We start from the raw sequence: 20,689 nt of genomic DNA, 5'->3' as shown, positions 1-20,689 counted from the left end.
TTATAAAGAAATTTCACTTTTGTCAAAATAATGGGCATGGAGTTGACACCGTGCCCTCCCTGAGGTCTGTGACTGGACAGTGACACCGCCTCTCTCCCGAGGTGCGAAGGTGGTGGCGTGGGTGTCTGGGCCCCCCACCGGAGGGGCCTGGTGCGCTGCAGCCCTGGGCCGGGGCACGCTGGCCATGCCTTGCCCCCCGCTTGCAGCTTAAAAGGAGAGCCCTGTACCTTTGAACTGTGTCCAGGGCTGGGGGCAGAGCCTTCTCAGCCCTGGACCTCACTTGTTTGCTGGCACAGCCCCAGGGCCCTGCCACCCCACCCCAGGGCTCAGGGCCGAGCCTGCTGCCGCCCCCTGGACCCCCAGCTCAGAAGCTGGTGCAGGCGAGGGAGGCTGCTGTCCTGGCCCAGCACCACCGCTCCACCACACGCAGCTGTCCGCCATGGGAGCGCGGGCCACTCAGCGAGGGGCCCCCTTCCTCCGGGGCTCCAGCTCGGCCAGCCGCTCCTCTCGTGCCTGTGCGTGCTGCGTGCCCGCCCTGTGGGCCGCCGCGGTGGCCGCAAGGTCGATCTGGGCGTAGTGGGCGGCGCCGGCCCCTGCAAGCAGCCCCGGGTGAGCGGCCCGGTGACCCAGGGGAGCCCCCTCCTCTGCAGAGGCCTCCACTTGCACTGGGGGAGGGCTGGGGGTCTGCCCATGCCACCCACCCAGCAGGACCTGAGGTCCCCAAGGTGCCCACCCCTGTAGGCTCTGCGGGGACCTACCTCGGACCCCAACGCTGGCCTCTGGGAGCCCCAGGCCCAGGTAGTGCAGCTGTGTCCTGGGGGAGGGGCTGGCGGGGATGTTCACGTAGGTGGGCGCCTCGCTGATGGGCCTCTCGGGCCCCAGGGCCCCTACGAGGACGGGGCTGTGAGTCCCCAGGGGTGGCTGGGAGCCTGCTGACCCCAGGACTGCGCAGCCAGTGCCCCCCATCCACCCCTCCTGCTCTCGCCGCCACTTCTGCAGGGCTTTGGGGGCTACTTCCGTTTCCCTGGTCTGCCTCTGCCTACCCTGAGACAGTCCCCCCACCACCGAGCACACACCTCCCCTCTGCTGTGGGCGACCCCCAGGGCCCTCTCTCTGCTGGCTCCAGCCCTGCTGCCTGCCGCCGACCTCGACCACCCCTCCCAGCCGCTTTCTCATCGGGGCCCTGGTGTCCTGCTCCTCCCAGGCCTGAGTGCAGGGCCACATGCACATCACAGTGCCGCCCCCTCCTCGGTGTCCCCCCAGCACGTCAGGCCCCTCCCCCGTCCCAGGAACTGCTCAGTGGGGTCCAGGCTGGGCCTCCACAGCAGGCTCCCGCCAGCCCTTGGCTACAGGCAGGACCCACCCAAAGGGGACCAGGTGCCGGTCCCAGCAGCACCCCCTCCTGCCCTCGGGCCCTCTCCGGCACAGGTTTCCCGGCTGGGCTGTCACCCTGGCCTCCGTGACCCCCGCCCCCCACCCCGTGTGTGTGCAGGAGCCGGTCCGGAAGCCAAGCCTACCTGAAGGCGCCGGGAACCCGGGGGGTGAGGCCGCCGCTCCCTAGACCAGAGAGAGCTCGGTCAGCTGTCCATCCGTCTGTCCATCCGTCCCCCGCCTTGCCCCCCGCACCCAGCTGAGGGCCAGGACACTGACCCGGAGGGCAACCCAGGGCGGGATGGGGTTGGCCGCAGGGGAGAGCAGCCCGGGGCCCCGCCCTGTGCGCCCAGCACTCACGCCTGTCCCTGAGCCCTGCCCTGCCGGACCCCATCTGGGGGGGTGGGGAGTCAGGGACGTGGCCCCCATCCACCCGGCCCGTGCTGTAAGGGGCTCTGCTGGCTCGCAGCTGGGCCCCCTGCTGTGCTGGGGCAGGCCAGGCTGTGGCGCACGCACACCCCCCAGGCAGCAGAGCGGCCTGACCAGGGGCCTCTCCCAGGTGCTGAGAGAGCCAGGGGAACCCAGGGGAGGAAGGGACTGTGGTGGCTTCACAGCTGGGGACGCTGACGCCTGGGGACAGAAGGAGGGACGGAGCACCCAGCTCATGGCCGGCACCTATGCTGACCCCAGGACCTCCGTGTCCCAAACCCCCCAGGAGCTGGGCCTCGCGGCCGGACTGGGGGCTGGAACCACGGCGCGGGAGCCCACTCTGCTTCCCAGGAGGGCGCAGGCACTGCCAGGCTCCGAACGAGCGCCCCACCCCCGCCCTGGGCCAGGCTCCTGCGCAAGGGGCTGCTGGGACCCGTCACCTGGTGTGAGGGGCCGGTGAGGGGCCGTGTGCTCTGGGGCGGTGCCCGGGGTCTGCTGACCTTCCACACCCAGGACCAGAGGCCGACGCGCTCCGGGAGCCAGGCCCTTGCGCACCGGCCCCCCTGCCCTCAGGGGCGCCCCCGCACCCCACAGACGGCACCTGCTTCCAGGGCCAGCCCCGCAGGTGCGAGACACCACGGGTGTCTGGAAATGAGCAGACGCAAGGCCGCTGTGTCTCCCTCCCCGGGGGCGGGACTGGGGCAGGGCCAGGCAGGGCCCTGGAGACAGGACTTGCGGACCCGTGGTGGGGGGCGTCTGCCCGCTCAGGCCACCCCCCAGCCCCGGCACTGCGCACCTGAAGGGCCGCTCACCCGGGAGGCCGAGGCCTCTAGGAGCCCCCAGAGGGCCGCAGTGGCCACGCCCACGGAGGGCCCCTCCCTCCCCTGGATGAGGCCTGGTGGTCCACAGCCCGGCCCCGCCCACCGGGTCCTGGGGGCCGCCTCCTGCCGCGGACCGAGGGTGGGAGGCTCTGGCCACCCGGCTCCAGACTTGCCTGCGTCCACCCTCCCACCTTAGCCCCCGGACGGCCGGTCCCTCGAGTCCCAGCCAACCGCCTGCCGCGTCCAAATCCGCCCGCGTGGGGCGGGGCGAGCGGAAGGCGTAGCCCCGCCCTCCATGGCGTCACAGGGCGGGGCAAGTCACTCCGCTCCGCGGGTTCTGGTGGGAGGAACGCCTGCCCCCTCCCCCTCCCCCACCCCGCCCCAGCCCGCAGCCCCGCGTGTTTCCTGTGAGGCTGGCCAGACCCCTCGGGGTGGAGGTGGTGGTGGCGGCCGTGTGTGTGACACGACTCACTCACAGGCCTCTGTGGGGCACTGACTTGACTGACTTGTGTCACCTCGGCAGACCCTCCCCGCGGGCCCACCTGCGGGAGAGGAAACTGAGGCTCAGACTGGTGGCGTGACTTCCTAGGGCCACCCGGCCGGCAGGCGGGCCCCGTGCGGCCCCCGAGCCTGCCTTCCCCACCGGCAGGGATGCAGGGCTCGCCCAGAGGGCTGCAGACAGGGCGACAGGGCGACAGGGCGACAGGGCGGGCCCGGCCCCCCGCACGTGCAGGGAAGACTGGGGGGTCCCCGGAGCCCCGCCACCCGTGGGGCGGACGGCAGAGAGGGCCACCTGGCTCCGAGCCAGCACCCTCACGGGCCCACGGAGCAAGTGTCCACCTCACCTGGACACTGGAGGCCACCTGCCTGAGCCCCAGGGGCCACCGAGGACCTCACTGTGGTCTCCAATAAACACTCAGGAACACGCCACGTGTGCACACATCACACGGACCACACTTGCGTGCATGCACTGGACAGCCACACAGCACACGTGCACACACACACACACACGCGCGCACACGCATGCACGTACTCAAGGTCGTGAGCGCGCGCCAGCCCCGGGCCGCCTGCAGCCCGCCGCTGTCGTCGCCCCGCACGCCGAGGCTTTAGGCCGACCGGCCAGGCACAGCCTCGCGTGGGACATCGGTCTCATCCCGCGGGGAGGGCCGGGGCGGGGGGCCACACGGAACAGAACAAGATGATAAGAAAAGAACGTTTTATTTCCGGTGTAAGGATTTATTACAAACGGTCAGATCTCAACGGTGTGAAAACCACAAACGCCTTCAGCCAGCGGAGAGGGGACGAAGCGGGACAGGGACGGGTGAGCCGCCCGCCCCCACGGGGCTGGTTCCGGAGCGCGGGGCAAAGCCACCCAGAGTCCAGAGCCGACGGCCGCGGCCGCGGCCGCGCTGCTCACGCCGCCTCTCAGACCGCAGCACGAGCGCACAGCGCCAGGCCCCACGGCGGCACTCCATGCAGGCGAGCGGGCAGGCCGCGGAGGGCGCTGGCGGGCCCGGGGGCCACGGCGGTCCCTGGGGCGCGAAGGAGCGGCCTCTGCTTCTGACCCCCAGCCTTCCAGCCCTTTTGCAGTTGGGCCTCCAGCCTCGCCGGCCACTCGGAAGGCAGCCTCAGCCCCTCCCGGGAAAAGGCTGCGTGGGCGGAGCCGGGAGGGCAGAGACCCGCCCCCACAAGTCCCTGGGCCTCCTGAGCCTCAGTTTCCTCCCCACAGGACAGGCCGCCGGTGGGTGTGGCTCGAGGAGGACGGAGGGACAAGCAGCCCCCCGTCCTGCACACAGGGCCGCACAGGGTGGTCCGTCTTGGCTCAAAGTCCCCGGGACTCGGGCGAGTGGCGCCGCTGCGGAGGGATTTAGGTCTAGGGGCGGCGAGGCTGCGGAGCGGCGGAAGCGGGACCGCGGAAGCGGGACCCGGGCTGAGAGGGGAGGGGCCCCCCGGGAGGGCCCAGCGCCCACCCGCGCCTGACACCTGATCCTGGGCCGGGGGCTCAGCGGACCCGCCCACCTGCCCAGAGCCGCCACTTAACAGAAGGCACTTCCAGCTGCACCAAGTCCGTCCCCGCCCCCACCCGATCCTGCGGGTCCACTGGCAGCCCCAGCGCCCTCCTGCAGGCTCCGCCCCCTGGAGGCTGGCCCCCAGGGGCCGCCCCGCCCCCACGCCCCACTAAGCCGCACTGTTGCCGGTGTCACCAAATGCCCAAAGGACGGTCCTCGCGCGTGCCCGTGAGGAGGGGCGCGCCTGCCCTCAGGGAAGGGGGTTTACCTTGAGCCCTCCGCAGGTCGGGCACGTGGAAAAGAAGGCCGGAGGGGGCCCCGCGTGGGGGCCGCCTGCTTCCCAGGGCACTCGGGCGGCCTCGCCGCCCGGGGCCTCCGCCTCCTGTCCCCGCCGCCTCGCACCAGAGGGGCAGCCTGTGGGCGTCTGGCCGCCGGGGTCCCCGGCTGCACTGCCGTCGGGGCCGCCCTGGGCAGCGGGGGTCTGGTCCCTGGGGGCCGGGCGCAGGCTGCGGGGCGTGTCGTAATGGGGCCGCAGGGCGCTGGGCACCTGGTACTCCGCTGTCCCGGGCGGGCAGGCGCACAGGCTGGGCTCGGGCGCCCCCGCCGCCGGTGGCAGGCTGAGCAGCGAGCCGAGCTCATCGCCGCCGCGCCACACGTCCAGGCTGCTCCCGGCGCAGGAGGAGAAGCTGCCCGAGTAGGAGGAGTGGCTGCCCGTGGCGATGCCGCTGTCCGAGGAGCTCTGGCGGCCCACCTCCTGCAGCTGCCGCGGCCTCGGCGGCTTGGGAGGCGGCCGAGAGGCGCCCAGCACGGCCTCCCCCGGGGCCTGGGCCGCCGCCAGCCCGGGCCCCTCCTGCGACGTGCTGGCCGAGGACGAGGACTGCTCTGGCCAGGCGGCGAGCCGACTGCTGGCGCTGACGTCCGAGTGGCTGGCTTCTGACGACGAGCTGGACAGGCTGCGGTCGTCCCCTGGGGTGGACAGGGGGCGCTGAGGCTGGGGGGAGCCCTGGGGTGGGGAGGGGGCCCTGAGACTGCGGGGGGGGGGGCCCTGGGGTGGGACGGGCTTGGTGGGGGCTGACATCTAGTGCATCTCCCGGCCCCACTCCCCTCACCCTGGGCCAGAGCCAGCACGGAGCTGCACCCTGGGCCTGTGTGTCTGGGCACCCATGGGGGAGCCCCCTCGGGCGGTGGCCTCGTCCAGTGGGTGGGAAGCCCCCCCCCCCCGCGTCCCTCCTGTCCTGCCCAGGCCAGCACCTAGTGTGCCTGGCTCCGCCCATCCGGGAGGCGTGAATAAGCAGGATGGAGAGGACTGAGTGAATGAAGGCCCGGAGGGCGGCCCCGCCCCCACCCTGAGCCCCGCCCCCACCGCCCGCAGGCCCCACCTCCGCTGCCGGGCCGGCCGAGGTGGGAGAGGAGGCTGAGCCGCTTCTCCAGCTGCAGCGCTTCCAGGGCTTCCTGGGCCACTCGCTCCTCGGCGGCGGCGGGTCCCCCGGGGCTGGGGTCTGCAGCAGAGAGGAATCACCAGAGGCAGCCCCGGCCCCCTCCCGGCAGCCACTCAGCCACAGCCCCCGTGCTGCCCGGGACGTCATGTAGGGCCAGCCTGGTGTGTCCCCAACCCACGGCAGGGCAACAGGTGTCCACCCCGCCCCGGGAGCCCACTGTCCGCACCCTGTGCTCAAGCCACACAGGCTTGCAAGGAGGGACAGCGCCAGCAGAGGGCGCTGCCACGCCAGCCACCAGAGCTGGCCCGGAGGCTCCGGCGCAGAGGCTGGAAGACAGCACCCGGCCACGAGCAGGGGACGGGAAGGCTCGCCCCGCCCCCCGCCACCAGTCTGGGGGCCAGGGCTGCTCAGAAGGTCTGCAGGAGCCCCGCCCAGGGCTGGGGTCCCTGGCTGACCCCCACCCGGTTGACCACTTCTGATCGGCACGACCGTCCCAACCAGAAGTGGTGGCCTGGGCGCCCCAACAGCTCAGGCCTGTGGAGGAAGGCCGATGTCCCCAGGAGCCCAGCTGGGCGGACGCCGAGGGCCCCCTGCCACGCCGTGCTACCCACGCACCTGGGAGAACCGGCCGCAGCCCAAAAGGGCCCTTGGTCGGGGAGATGCCGCGAACGATGCAGTCGAACAGGAAGCTGATCTGCTCGCCCTCCGCGGAGGACAGGAAGAAGACCCCGGCCCCTGCGGGGGACAGCCTGTCAGCCTGGCCGGAGCCTGGGGGCCGGGGCTCCCTGCGGCCCCGCCCATCTCCGAGCTCACTGAGGGACAGGGGGCAGGGCAGCCCAGAGCCGGCCCACCCTCCCGGGAGGGTGGCTGTGAGACCGTCACCCTGTGGGGGGCCCCGTGCCCAGGGCTGTGACGAGTGCTGACTGTGGTGCTGGTGAGACTGCAGCCAGGACGCCCGCCCCGCAAAGAAGCGGCCGCCCTGCCTAGGCCAGCCAGTGCCCCGCCCCCAGGCCAGCCAGCGCCCCGCCCCCAGTGTTTTCAGGTGGGAAACAGGAGCCCTGGGGTCAGGGTGCAAGCGGAGCTGGCGCCCTGGGACTCCCTCTCAGCAAAGGAAGGGGCTCGGGCGGCGGGCACCCGGGGCCTGCACGCCCAGGGGTGCCAGGGCGGAGGGCAGGCTGGGTGAGTCCGCGGGGCGCCCCCCCGCCCTGCCGCTGGGCCCGCGGCCCCGCCAGGGTGAATGAAATCCCTCACCGCCAGTGAATGGGGACACCGGGCCACGTGGGTTTGGGCCGGCGGAGCGGCCTCACCACCCAGGAATGCCTTCGGCTCTCGCCCTCGGCCTGTTGCCCAAAGAAAGGCACGTGCTCTCCCGGGGGGGGCGGTCCCTGCGCGCCATGTGGGCAGGCGTGGGACCGGAAGCTCCACTCCAGAGCCTCTGCTGCCATCAGGGTCTCCACCCTCGCAGGGCCGGAGAGCCGGCTCCCCCCACCACCCCGATAACGCCACTGTGCCCCTCGGTAGCCCCCCAGATGCGAGGGCAGTGCACACCCTTCGGTGGCTGGAGCTTCCCCCACGCAACACCCCCAAAACGGTGACCCAACTGCCGTAGAGACAAAGAAACTTAGGCGGAGAGAAGGGCCCCCCCCCAGGGGCCCCCAAGAGGCCCGGCGGGCAGCCCTCCCAGGCAAGGCGAGCTGGCAGAGCACTGTCCCCCCTCGGCCGGACGGCAGGCAAGGGGGAGGCCCCACCACACCGGCCGGCCGCCGCCCACCCCGCCCTCCCGGGCCGGCCTCTAATCCCCAGCTCCCGGGCACCTGGCAGACGCCCGGGCACAAGCAGTCCCCCGACTATAAAAAACCACATTACGAGGGGACTGGAGCCGGCGGCATTCCGCCGGGGCGTCTGCCCCGCGTCACGCTCCTGAAGATGCGGCGGTTGGTGAGGCCTGGGGACGTGGCCACAGCCCCCACCCCAGCTGGCAGCGGCTCCCCGGGGAGGGCACCCGGCTCAGAGGGCCGGACTGCCTGAGCCTCGTGACGGGGCCGCCTGGGACGCGGCTCCCCGACCTCTTGCCAGCCCTCCGTGGGTTCCAGCCTCACGCTGCCCTCGGGCTCCGTGGATGGGTTGCTCCTGACCCACGGAAGCTGCTGGAGTGGGAGCAGCCTGGGGGGCTGGGCTTCCCCCTTGTCCCAGGAGGCGGGGCTGGGGCCTGGGGTGTGCTGGTGCCGGGGAGCGGGGGCCCTGCACATGAGGCCGGGCCCTCCAGCACCCTCACTAGGGCCCAGGGACACCCACCCCTGGGGTCCTGGGAGAGCTCGGGGCTTCACTCCCAGGACCGAGCTCCTCGGATCTGGAGGAGAGATGAGGCCCCCATGCGGCCTGGCATGTCCAGAGGGTCCCTCATGGGGCCACAGTGCAGGGGACAGCGTGGGGGACCCTCGGGCTGCGCCCCCGGGCAGACCACGGGCTCCACCGCACTCAGACGGGCAAGTCTGGGTGGCTCTCTGCCTCATTCTCCTCGTCTGTAAAATGGGGGTGATGCACAGAGCTCGTGGGGCTGGCACAGGCACCCCGAACCCCAGTAACGTGGGAGCCCCACAGGGCTTGTCCTGTCCTGTCTCTCCCTGGCCGGTGGCCCTGTGCAACTCTGGTCCCCAGGCCGCCTCCGTGGACACTCGGTCCCAGCCCCGCAGCACAGACCTCAGAGCGCAGGCATGAAACCAACCGGCACCGTCCGAAGGGGCCGCGCGGCCCATTTGCCTGGGCTTTTCGCAGTTCCCTGCTCCTCAGCCTCCCCCACCCTCGGGGGTTCCTGCCCCCGCACAGGGCGCAGTCTGCGCCTCGGGAGCCTGGAGCAGCCTCCCCCCTCTGCCAGCCCCGCCCGCCAGCCGCCTCCAGGCCCCCGAGGACTGAAGACCTGGTGCCCCAGCCCTGCACCCGGGGCCTGGCCCAGAGAAGCCACCGAGCACTTGCTTCCCCTCCCCCGAGTTCCTGGGTCAGGGACGGGGCTTCGGCCCCATGGGGGCCCCCAGCTGGTGGAGGACTGCGTCTAGAAGGGGGCGCCAGAGGGCCCCTCACGGCGGGACAGGCAGTGCACTCCAAGCACAGAGCGGGCTGGCTCGCCCCGGGGCTTCACCCCGTGCTCACTTCAAAGCCCTTCGAGCCCCGGCTGGTGCGGCTCCGTGGGCTGAGCGCCGGCCTTCCAACCAAGGGGTTGCGGGTTTGATTCCCAGTCAGGGCACGTGCCTGGGCTGTAGACTAGGTCGGGGCCCCGGCCCCACCAGGGGGCGCGCAAGAAGCACCTAGCATTGACGTTTCTCTCCCTCTCTCCTTCCGTTCCCCAAATCTTAAAAAAAAAAAAAAAAAATCCGGTGTCTGCAAGGATCCGGGATCCGCGGCCTCGGAGGAGAACTACCCAGCGGGCCAGCGGGCCCTACTGCGTAACGCCTGGGGCAAACATAGCGCGTATCCAAGGAAGCGGGTGCCCTGCAGCGGGGCGCAGGCCAGAGCCACAGGCGCCACAGCCCAGGGCTCAGGTGCAATGGCTCCGTCCGCCCAGAGGAACGAGGCAGGGCCAGGCCCAGGAGCCCCGCAGACCCCGTGCATCGCGGCCGCAGCCCCTGAGCTAAGTCCTCGCCCTCCTGGTCCCCACTGGAGGCCGCCCGGGGCGCGGCTCCCACCAGGCCCCATCTGCATCTCGAACGGAGAGCAGCGGGCGGCGGCGGCGGAACAGCGCCCCCTCCCGGCCGGCGCAACCTGCCCGTGCGCTTCCGCGGCCCGACGGTGGCTCCCGCGGGTGGCCGGGCCTCGCGCCCTGTCCGAGCTCACCTCCTCTCGCCCTCCAGCCCTGGAGTGGGGGGCTCACAGGCCAGGACCCGGGCGCCCACGGGCGTCCTTCCACCCACGCACGTGGACACGTTTCAACGAACGTCCTCACACATACGTTTATTCTTTTTTTCCATGAAACCGGAACTCAAGCGGCTCTGACGCCCGCCCGGTGCCCCCGACGCAGGGCCGCGAGTGTGACTAGGAGCTGGGCTCGGAGACCCCGGGCCCTTCCGCACGGCTTCCTGCCGGGGCCCCGCCCCTCGCCCTCCCCTTGCTGGGAGCCCCCCACCCCCAGGGGGAGCACCGGGGTCGGGACTCGCACCCAGCTCCCCCTTGTGAGAGACAGCCCCCAGGCCGAGTCCCTGGGCGCCAGCAAAGCGCGTGCGCGGGGCCCGAGGTCGCGCAGGGACGCGGGAGCGCCTGTGCCCGGGGTTCCCGCGGCCGCGTACTTACAGTACCCACACCTGGTCCCGCCTTCAAAGATGAACCCGTTGGGCACGGCCCCGTAGCGCCGGAGGTCGGACAGCTTCCACTGGCCCGTGACGACGGGAGGGACGTCTCGGGCCACGACTAGGATGTCGTTGCAGAGGTGGAGGGTGGCAGGGCCGCTCTCCAGCTTGGTGCCTGGGGCCACCGTCACGTGGAACCTGTGCACTGAGGGGCAGGCGGGGCGAGAGGGCAGTCACCGGGCATGGGGGCGGGGCGGGGAGGGCAGGGCGCTGCCCAGGCCCCAGCGGCTGCTCTGGCTGCGCCTGTGCCTCAAGGGCGGGCTGGTCCTCGGAGGGGCTTCCCCCGCCATGCCCCCCACCCCCGGCCGCAGCTGGATGAGACCCCAGCGAGCCCTGGCGCCCGTGGTGAAAACAGCCTGCACGGGGTCCTGGCACACAGAGCGCCTCCCCTCAGGAACGGCTGCTGCGGCAGCCGCGTGGCCCTGTCTCAGAGACCGGGGACACTGAGGCTCAGGGAGGCCCGGAGCCTGGCTACAGGGGCGCTCCAGAAACCATGGGTCCCCCACCCCTGGGGCCAAGCACAACCCACTTGCTCCTGGAGGCCGAGCCCCCGTCTCAGCCTGGTCCTCAGCCCCTGCAGCCCCTACAAGGAGGCCACTGTGACCTGTGTCCCCAGACCGCTTCACCTCGGACAGCAGTGCCCACCTGGGGTGACGGGCCCCCAGAGTAGGTGGCAGCCAGCCCTCCTGACCCCGCCTCAGCTCCAACCCTCCTCCTCCTCTTCCTCCTCCTCCTCCTCCTCCTGGGAGCCCCAAGGCTGGAAGACGGGGGCCCACAGGGGCCCCACCCCGGCCCATAAGACAAAAGGGGGTGGAGCCTCTGACCCCGGTGAGCTGGCAGGAACCCCCAGCAGGGGACCCCTCTCCCCCGTGTCTTCTCGCCAGGCCTCCGCAGACCCCCTACCCTCAGCACCCCGCCTGGGGGCCCCAGGTGGGGCAGGGGGCCACTGTTCCCACGGGATAGGGTTGAAAGCAACGGGGCCCCATCCTCTCCCTCCCCTCCGTGGACGCCCTGCCCACCCCCCGACCCCAGGACAGCTGCTCCTCGCCCTGGCCCGGGGCTCCAGTGGCCCCGGTGAGGGAGCAAAGGCCGCACTTTGGAAGGCCCCACCGCTCAGACGTCCATCCCCTCGGGTTAAAGGCCCGAGTGCTAACTGATGGGGTCAACTTAGGAGGCTGGAAAGGCCCAGCGTTCCCCCACCCCCACCCAGCCTCACACTCCTAGACTGGGGGCCCTGAGCTCAGGCCCCGGGCCGGGGGCCGAGCAGACACCGCAGCTCGGTGGCCTGGGGTCGGGCCACGGCCTCTGCAGCCCCCCCCCCGTGGGTGGGGCCCCGGGGCACCCCCGCCCAGCCCCGCGCCCCGCGCCACTCACCCTTGCCCAGCGCGCAGCGGATCCGGGCGTCCCAGGCGCACATGGCCTCGTGGCTGTCGAAGCCCAGCATGACCGCCTGCGGCAGGCAGACGACCGCCAGCGTGTGGGCCAGGCCCTCGTAGGGCAGCCCCGGCTCCAGGCCGCAGATGCGCTCCAGCGTCTGGCTGCCGCGCTCCGGCAGGCCCCGGGCGCGCTCCGACCGGTCCTTGTAGACCAGCATCAGCAGGCAGTCTGGGGGCGCGGACCGGACAGGCGCGGGCCGTCAGGGGCGCCGGCCGGCGCGGCTGCCACCCGGGTGCCCAGAACCTCGCCGCCCCCCCCCCCGAGAGTCCCGGGTTCGAGAGGCAGCCCCGAGCATGTCACCCAGCCACTCTGAGCCTCCGTCTCCTCAACCACAGAATGTCACCCCCACCCTGCACGGCCCACGGAGACAGAGGACCCCAAACACTCCGGGGCTGGCCTGCCCCTGGCGAGCACGTCACCCGGCCCCACCCTGCAGCCGAGGGGGTCGCACTAGCAGGGGCTGCGGGACGTGCCGTGGGTGGCTCGGGGGGCGCCCTTGCAGCCACCACCCCTGCGGACCTCTGGGTCTCCGGTCCAGGGGCCGCTGGTCCGGAACCCACACAGGCCCCGTCTCTTCCACAGCTGCGGGGGCTCTGTCCTCGTCACCCCCAGCAGAGCAAGCAGCTGCTTGGCGGGCAGGGCTGGGGATGCGTTCTCAGCGCGCTGCCCTCGGTCCGTGGGGCCCCAGGCAAATCCTGCCTGGAGCACGGCCCCCGCCCCAGGCCCAGGCTGCAGTGCAGGAGCAGCGTCTCGGGTTGACAGGTTGCAGGGACGCGCAGGACGCCATGGGGAAGCTGGGGACGTGGGGGGACCCCGGGTCCCACAGCCGCACCAGCACCGTCCCCTGCCCTTCCCCTCCGGCAGTAAATGGGCCCCGTTTTTAAAAGCTGTTCTGGGGATGCTTTCTAGTGCAAAGCTGCTGTAGGACCTGGTGACAGGGAAACGGAAATTTTCAGTCAGGGGCCCGAGACCTGTCGGGAAGAGGGCAGTCCTCGAGGGCGGGGGTGGGGGAGGGTGGCACCTGCCCCCAGGAAGTCCTGCGGGACTGGCCCCTGGGGAGGCTCTCCTGGGCAGGACGGAGACCACGCCGCCCGGCTGTGGGGCTCCTCTCCTGTCCCCGCGGGCCCTGGGTCCCGAGAGGGACCAGCCGCGCTAATCACCGCAGCGACCCGGGGCCGAAGGGCACAGGCCGCTGCAGCCTGGCCCGGGCTCCGGGGGCACAATGTCCGTGGGGCCTGAGGGGGGCTGCAGGGGGCTGGGGTCGCCACGGAGAGAGGAGGCCCAGATGACGACGACGAGGGGGGGCGAGGAGACGCCCGGGGGGTGAGCACTCCCATGCACACACCCACACCGGGCTCCGGACACACAGTCCTCGGCTCTCGGAGCCTCTGCGGTCGGTGTGCGGAGTGGGCGTGCCCTCCTCCGGGGTCCAGGCGCTGCCCGGCCGGCCCGGCACCCGATGCCACACCACAGTGAGCACGGTGGCACCAGCCGGGAGCCTCGGCCAGCACCTGGGGGGCAGCCTTGGGTCCCCGACCCCAGGAAGGATGCAGCTCGGGCTGCCCCAGCCCTGCAGGGAGGGAGGGGAGAAGGGCAAACGTCCTGCATAGGGCCCAGCGCCCTCTGGGGACCGCTGGGAGCCCCCTTGCTGGGGCCCTTGGGGCCCCCACTTCCGGCTCTGCCCCGCTGCCGCCCCTCCCCCAGCCCTCACTCTGCTCATGGGCAACCCGGGGCCCAGGCGGCACAGCCCAGCGGTCGGACTCTGCAGCGGGACGCCAGGGGGGAAGCCTTGGGAAAGCGTGACTTGGGCAGTGGGGACAGGCCCTGGTGACCAGGAGGGGCTGTGCCTGAGGGCAAGGTCAGAGACAGACTTCGAAGTCCACCTGCCAGGTGACGAGAGGAGCCAGCCTGGCAGGGCACAGCACTGTGCTAGCGGACAGCCAGTGCAAAGGCCCCGGGGGCCAGGGGCCGGAGGGCGGGGCGGGGCTGGCAGAGGGGGAGAGAGAGTGGTCCCAAGTCAGGAGTTCAGGTCAGGCGGGCCTGGGGGTCGGCCAAGAGCCTCATCCCATTGCCCCAGGGCACCCGGGGGCTCTGAGCAAAGGGGCCTGGCCTGGCTGTGTCCAGAGAAGGGACAGGGACATGGGTAACCACGCTGAAGACCTGCAGCTTCCTGCAGCTGTTGGGGAAGAGGTGCCGCTGGCCCGGGCCAGCCTGCGGCCATCATGGTGATGCAGAGGGAGCTGGGCTCCCGGGACCTCCAGGGTGGGGGATGGGGGATGGGGGACGAGGGAGAGGAAGAGGGAGGGGATGCTGGAGCCGGGGGAGAGGGTGTAGGGTTGGGGTGATGCCCTGACACGTGAGCCTGAGCTCGGCCTGCAGGGCACCGGTGGCTCGAGCGGCAGCTGGATGTAAAAATAACCGGGGAGTCATGAGCCCTCGAAGGCGCTCACAGCCGGCTGTGGGGGGGGGGGGGGGGGGTGCACCTCCGGGCTCCCTGTGGGGGACGGGCCGCGAGGACGGCTGGCCGGCCGGCTGGGGATGCAGACTCACACCCACGTGGCCGCGGTGGGGCCCGGGGCAGAGGCCGGAGAGCGGCAGCTAGACTCGGCCCTAAGAGGTCACAGCGACCTTGAGGCAGAGTCTTCAGGAGAGAGGCCAGCAGGAGCCGGAGGGGCCCTGCGGATGGCGCGGGCAGCCGGTGGGGGCGGGGCGGGGCAGCCCCAAGCAGCTGGGGGTGCGGGACCTCCGGGCAGGCCGGCGTGCAGGGCCTCAGGCTGCAGCCAGGAGGCACCCGCCCGTCTGACGTGCAGGCGTTTCACAGCGTGTGCCTGGGGCACCTGGGGGGCCCGGTGGTCGGCGGGGGCCCACAGGGTCTGGGTGTCCGGCCCCCTCACCCGTCCCCCATGGGCCGGACGAGCACCGGTCCAGGGCGCACAGGGCGCGGGGACAGAGCTGGGACCTGAGCCGAGAGCTCCAGGGGTTCTCCTTGTGCAAGGGCTCCACGGGGACAGGAGGGGCCACCACCGACACCCACCTGGGACTCAGACAGCACACCCATTCCCACGGGACCCAGGTAATCCCGAGCCAGGAGGTGCCCCCTGGAGGGAGACCCTGCCCATCACCACCCCGGGACCCCCGTCCTTTAGGGACACGCCCAGCTCAGCAGAGCTGCCAGCCGCGTGGGGGGGGCAGGTGCCCCGAGGCCCCGCTCCCGGGCAGACTGAGCGCGCAGCCCGGGGTTGGTGGGGACGGCGGGTGGGCTCCCAGCACCTCACCCGGCAGGTCCCAACCCTGCCAGGCTGCCTGCGGGGTAGTTCTGCTCTGGAGGACCCCCGCCCTGAGTGCTGGCCTGGGGGAGACAGGGCAGGCGCTCCTGCGGGGCTGGCCCTGCAGCCTGTCCCGGAGCAGCGGGGGGCTGGGGCGAAAGGCAAGGCCCCGGCTGTTCTCGGGCCCCTGGGTGCCAGCCCTCTGCCCGTAAGAACCCACAAGCCCCCCAGCCCCGGGACTCAGGGTCCCTCCGGGGGCTCTTCTGGGCAGAAGGAAGCCCTGGGGACCCCCTGAGTGTGCTGGGCCGGGAGGGGCAGAGAGGCTGCCCAGGGCCACCAGACATGGGCCGGGACCAGAGACAGGGCCCGGACAGGAGCCCTTTGTCCAGGGCAGAGGTCGAGGCCCCCAGGGACACACACCCGCTGAAGCATCACCAGGCTCGGTGAAGGCACCTCTCTCACTGCCTCGCCCTGACTCCAGGAGGCGCTCCCTCCGGTGGGGGCGAGGCCACCAAGTGACAAGGTGCCCTTGGCCCCCGCTGAGCCCCTGGTGCCCCTGCACTGTCCCCGAGGGCCCTCCCGGGAGGGCGTGACGCAGGAGCGCAGCCTTGGATCTCTGCCTCCAGTCAGGCCCCCAAGGCCGCCACAGTCTGCACGCCCTGACCGTGGGTGGGCTCTGAGCGGACGTCCCACCACTCCCCCCGCCCCCACCTGCCCCTGGCCTGGCAGCTGTGCGCATGCGAGGCCCTGCCCGGGGGCCCCACCCTCTCCCCTCCGACCCAGCCCGGCACCCTGCCTCGGAGGCCGCCCCGCTGCCCCACTGCGCCTGCTGCCTCCACTGCCCCGGGGCAGGCGGGCAGCCCTGGGCCACCTGAGGGCTCCCCGGTGCCGGCACCACCTGTCCCTCCGCCGGGCCTCCCGTGGGGCGGAGCTCACCTGGCAGCCGGCTCTCGGGTGCAGAGCTGAACCCATCGCTCGGTGCACATCACCCCACTCCCCGAGGGAGCAGAGGCTGACCCCGGGCTGCTCTTCCAGGGGCACACCGGTCCCAGAGGGCCGCACAGGCCCCTGCTCCCCGGGGAGCCACCACGCAACACGCAGCCTGCAGGCAGCTTCGCTCCGGCCGCAGCGGGCTGGGCCCTGCACCGGCACCGCAGGCCTCTGCCCCGGGCCTGCCCTGCCCTCCGCCTGGCCACTGCCTCTCTTCCCCCTCTCTGCCAGGGCGCCTCGGTCTCCCCAACCCCCGCCCCCTCGACCAGGCCTCTCTAGACCCCCCAGGACACCGCGCCAGCCTCGGGGCTGGGCCTGAACCACAGTGTGTGTGTGGGGGGGGGGGCGGTGATGAGGCCCCGAGTGCGTGTCTGCGACCTGGAGTGGGCCCTTGTGTCTCCACGGCGGTGAGGAGTCCGGTGCAGGCTCAGCAGGAAGAGCCCAGGAGGGGACCCCAGAGAACAGGGAGGACCCCCTGCCCCCCTCCCTGGGAAACAGCAGGCACCCGGGTGTCTCGGGAGACTCTCTGGCAGGCCCACGCGTGGGAGGCGGCTCGCACCCACACCCTGGCATCCCACGCGACCCCTGGGGCCTGGGCCGGCTCCAGGGCACCTGTCTCCGGGAGCAGCTGCAGCCGCCCAGCGCCCGGCCTCCCGACCGCCTGCGCCCGGGCCCTGGGGGAGGAGAAAGATGCCCAGCCGCGGGCTCCCGGGCCGGCGGGGCCAGTCTCCGCTCCGGCCCCCACACTTCGTTTTCCTCGGGCGCAGAAGCAGCCCTGCTCCTGCCGGCAGCCCGGTCTCTGCTCCACCTGGGGAAGGCGGCGGGGCAGCCGCCCTCCCCCCACACACAGCCAGCCCCGCCCCGACCAACGCTCACTCCAGGAGTGAGTTCCGGCGCCGCGCCACACCACCCCGGGAGCACTGCGCGGGATTGGGGGCGGCCCGGGCTCCCGCGCGCAGGCCGCTCCGGCCGCAGCCCGCCCTCCTGCGAAGGGGGCTCCCGCCCCCGGCCTCTGTCCGCGACCAGGGCCCTGCGCCCCGCCTGCGGGAGGGTCCCGGCGTCCCCGGCAGTCGGAGGCCGAGGCCCGACCGCTCTCCGGTTACAGCCCCGGCGCTGCCGGCTATTTCGGGCTCGCTGGCCGCGCTCCGGCCGGCGCGGCGCAGGAGGCCACCCTCGCCCGCTCCCCCGCGCCCCGCACCCGTCCCGGCCCGGCTCCGGCCCGCGCCCCGCTCACCTGCCACCGGCGACGGCTTGCGCAGCACCAGCCACCTACTCTTCCACTGCGGGGACAGAGGGGCCGTGAGCGGCCGCCCGCGCCCCGCGCCCGCCCCGCGCCCGCCGCGCGCCCCCACCTTCTTGCCGTCCCGCAGCTTGACCTGGCCTTCCACCAGCGCCGCCTCGGTCATCTTCTGTCATGGTTCCCGCGCGCCCGCCGCGCCTCTGCCCGCCGCCCCGCGGCCGCCCCAGCCCAGGGTCACTTTCAAAATAGCTCCGGGAGGGCCCTGGGCTGGGCCAGCGAGGGCGGGCCGCGGGCGGGGCGTCCCGCGAGGTGGGTGCGCTTCCCGCCGCGCCCCTGCGGCCGCGGCGTGCGCAGTCGGCGCCCCAGACCGTCCGTCCGTCCGTCCGTCCGTCCACGGAGCCCCTCCGGCGCCAGCCGCAGCGGGGGCCCAGGGCCGGCTCCGCTGCGCCAGGCTTCTGCTGCTCTTCCACACGCGAAGCAAACAGCCCAACAGAAAGGTCTGCTCCGGAGCCGACCTCTCCAGTTTTCACGTTTGTCTCCAGCCAACCTGGCCTTGGCCTCTGGCACCTGCCCCCCACCCCCCACCACCCAGGGCTGTCAGCAGACACCCCAACAACAGGCTGACTTGGGGACGACTCTGCTCCCAGCCCTCCTCTTCACCCTCGCGCCCCAGGGACGCCCCAGGGCCCAGGCAGGGTGATGGGGGGGTGTGGTCCTGCCTTTGCAGCTCAGCCCCCCCCACCCCACCCCGTGCAGGCTGCCGCTTGCCCGTACCAGAACTCACTCACTGCACACACAGCGCCCCGGGCCCCGTGTCTGGCCTCCTGCAGCCCAGCTGGGCACTGTCCCCCGGAAGCTGGACCCTGCGCCCCCGGCAGCAACGGCCCCCAGGAGCTGTGTGCTCCGTGAGACCCACGGGGTAGCCCCTTCGCAGTGGGGTGCAGGTGGGGTTTCTGAGCGTCTGGGCTTCCCCTCCGCCCTGCAGCTGCAGCCCGGGTGGCCTGGGGACCTCACAGGACCCAGGTGGCCTGGGGACCTCGCAGGGCTGCACCTGGAGCGTCCGGCAGCCCCCAGCTCTAGGGCTCCAGGGGCATCCAAGCAGGTCGGTGGCGCAGAGTGGGGGCAGCACCCCGGAAATCCCGTGGGAGGCACTGTGGCCTCCCGGAGGCCCCCTCCTCTGGGGGTCTCCATTCCGGCAGGGGGAAGGGCGGGGAGATACAGTGCGCGGTGCACCCAAAATCCGCAGGCAGGAAGCCTGCCGCTCCTGGGGCACGTGCGTGGGTCTTCACGCCGCCCAGGCCCTCGGGGCTGCGGCCTGCCACTCGCAGGGGAGGGGAGTGGCACTCGGAGCCACGGGTGCCAGCTCTCACCTCCAGGGCGGATCCACGGCGGCCGAGCCCGGGCCGGAGTCCCAGCTCAGCAGCCCCCGCGCTAGACTCAGAGAGCCAGGTCCACCCGCTCCGCCTGCCCACGGCCCCTGGGGGATCAGAGGGGGCAGGTCCCTGGTGGGCCACGGGCTTGGTTCTGATGCCCTGGGATGTCCTGCCTGGGGCCTAGTGCAGAGCAGGGTCACGCCCAGCCGGGAAGCAGCTCCGTGCCCTGCGCACGGCCTCCCACCCTGCGTCACCTGTGCAGCCCCCAGCTGCCTCCCCGGAGCGGCTGCCCAGCCGCAGGGGCCTATTCATGCTGCCCGCACGCGCGGGCCCCAGGGGCAGCCGGCACGAGGCTGGGTGGCAGCTGGGGGCGGTGGCCTCCAGCACGCCCACCATATCCACCACCCAGGCGCCTGGTGCCTGGCCGCCGCTGCCAGGAGGAAGGATGCCTGCTGCATTCCTGAGGCCTGGCCCTGGCCCAGGCTCCCGCCACGCCCGGCAGCTGCACCCCCTCCCCCGGCACGGGCCCCAGAAAGGCTGGGCTACAGTGTGGAGGGACAGCTCCCCTCCCCGCCCACGGCCGCCGGGGCTGCTGATAGGCAGGGGGAGCTTCCCGCCTGGCCCCCACTGCGGACGTCCGCTGGGCGGGCTCCTGCTCCAGACCCAGTGTCAGTCCCCCCCCATGCGCATGGTGAAGCCCAACCCTTCATGTGAGGGGGCAGGAGGCGGGGCCTTTGGGGGGCGGTCAGACCAGGACAGCAGAGCCCCCACGACGGGATCAGCGACCTTCTGAGTAGAGACGAGTGAGTGAGGACGCGGCGAGAAGGCGGCCGTCGGCACACCGGGGAGGGAACCCTGCCCAGACCCCGAGCCTGACTCCGGCCTCCGGGGCCGTGAGGGATGGACGAGTGTCTGTTGTTCGGCTGCCCTGTCCTTCCTCGGTATTTGGCGCCGCAGCCCGAGCTGCGGCGGTCTCCCGAACCGTTACGGCCAGAGGCGCTGGTTGCCAGCGGCAGAAACGCACTCTGGCCACTGACGCAGGAAGGAATTTGCTGGAAGAAGGTCAGCCCTGCATCACCGCACAGCTGGACTCCGCAGCCGGGGGCATGGCTGCCACCTCCCGAGGAGCGGTGGGTCACAGCTGCTCCACTGACCGACTGCACGGCCAAGGGACACTGTCACCGCTGCCAGACTCAAGGCCACGGGACACCGTCTCCCCGCAGCTGCAGGACCTGGCGCCAGACACGGCACCTGCCACTCACCTCCCACACGCTCTGGAAGCCCGGCTTCCGCTCCCAGCCTGGCGGCACCCCCAGGGGCCCAGGGAGGGTCTTCCAGAATGCCTGTGGCTGCACACGAGGTCAGCTGGGGCCGGGCGAGCTGCCCAGCCTGTATCTTCCGGCACGCGGGGCGGCCGGGGGAAAGCACGTGCCACCTGACACGCCTGGGGCCGTGTGGGTGGAAGTGTCGGCCCAGCCACACGGTGTCCCCTCCAAAATTCAGACATTGAAACAGTGGCCCCCATGTGACTGTGTATGGAGAGGGGTCTTTGAGGACATGATTAAGGCTACTTGGGGTCAAAGGGCAGAGCCCTAATCCCACAGGACCTGGCCTCACCAGTAGGGGAGAGGCGGCAGGGGACGGCCACGGGGGACACAGCGGGAAGGCGCCCTCTGGGAGCCTCTGACCGCAAGCCACCCCGTGGGCCCCTCCACCCTGGACGTCAGCCTCGGGGGCGGAGAGGCACGCATGCCTGCGGCTGGGGCCCCGGTCTGTGCTCCCCGGCCCTGGCGGCCTGCGCTGACCCGGACCGAGTGCGGCAGACACCACCGCCCCCCGCCCGGCACCCACAGCCCTGGAACCGTGCCGGGGCACCCGTCCGTGAAAGGTGGAGTCCCGCTGCCTTGGGATTCGGCTTCGCCGATGGTCACGGGCACTCGATCTCTCAGATGTCGGAGCCCGGGCAGGCTCGCCGGT

The 20,689-nt window shown here is 72.3% G+C and overlaps 1 protein-coding gene across 2 annotated transcripts; it reads right to left on the bottom strand.

The window, feature by feature from the left end:
* Positions 1-43: 43 nt before the first annotated feature.
* Positions 44-17,592, bottom strand: DOK7 (docking protein 7). Of its 2 annotated transcripts, none has more exons than XM_045834081.1 (10): positions 17,476-17,592; positions 17,334-17,379; positions 11,781-12,011; positions 10,351-10,551; positions 6,685-6,804; positions 6,010-6,129; positions 4,899-5,596; positions 1,518-1,557; positions 759-887; positions 44-593 (listed from the first exon to the last, which is right to left on the bottom strand). In XM_045834081.1, exons 1-10 carry the CDS (start codon positions 17,503-17,505, stop codon positions 457-459), a joined length of 1,752 nt encoding a protein of 583 aa, XP_045690037.1. In that variant the 5' UTR covers positions 17,506-17,592; the 3' UTR covers positions 44-456. The 2 variants fall into 2 exon arrangements, with proteins under 2 accessions (XP_045690037.1, XP_045690036.1); XM_045834080.1 differs by having other exon boundaries at positions 17,452-17,587.
* Between the last annotated feature and the right edge of the window lie 3,097 nt (positions 17,593-20,689).

Source organism: Phyllostomus hastatus, unplaced genomic scaffold, assembly GCF_019186645.2.
Source record: "Phyllostomus hastatus isolate PE091 unplaced genomic scaffold, TTU_PhHast_1.1 phas_contig_196, whole genome shotgun sequence".
Classification (NCBI taxonomy): Eukaryota; Metazoa; Chordata; class Mammalia; order Chiroptera; family Phyllostomidae; genus Phyllostomus; species Phyllostomus hastatus.
The sequence above is the reverse complement of the archived record's forward strand: the minus strand, read 5'-3'. Positions and strand labels throughout refer to the sequence as shown.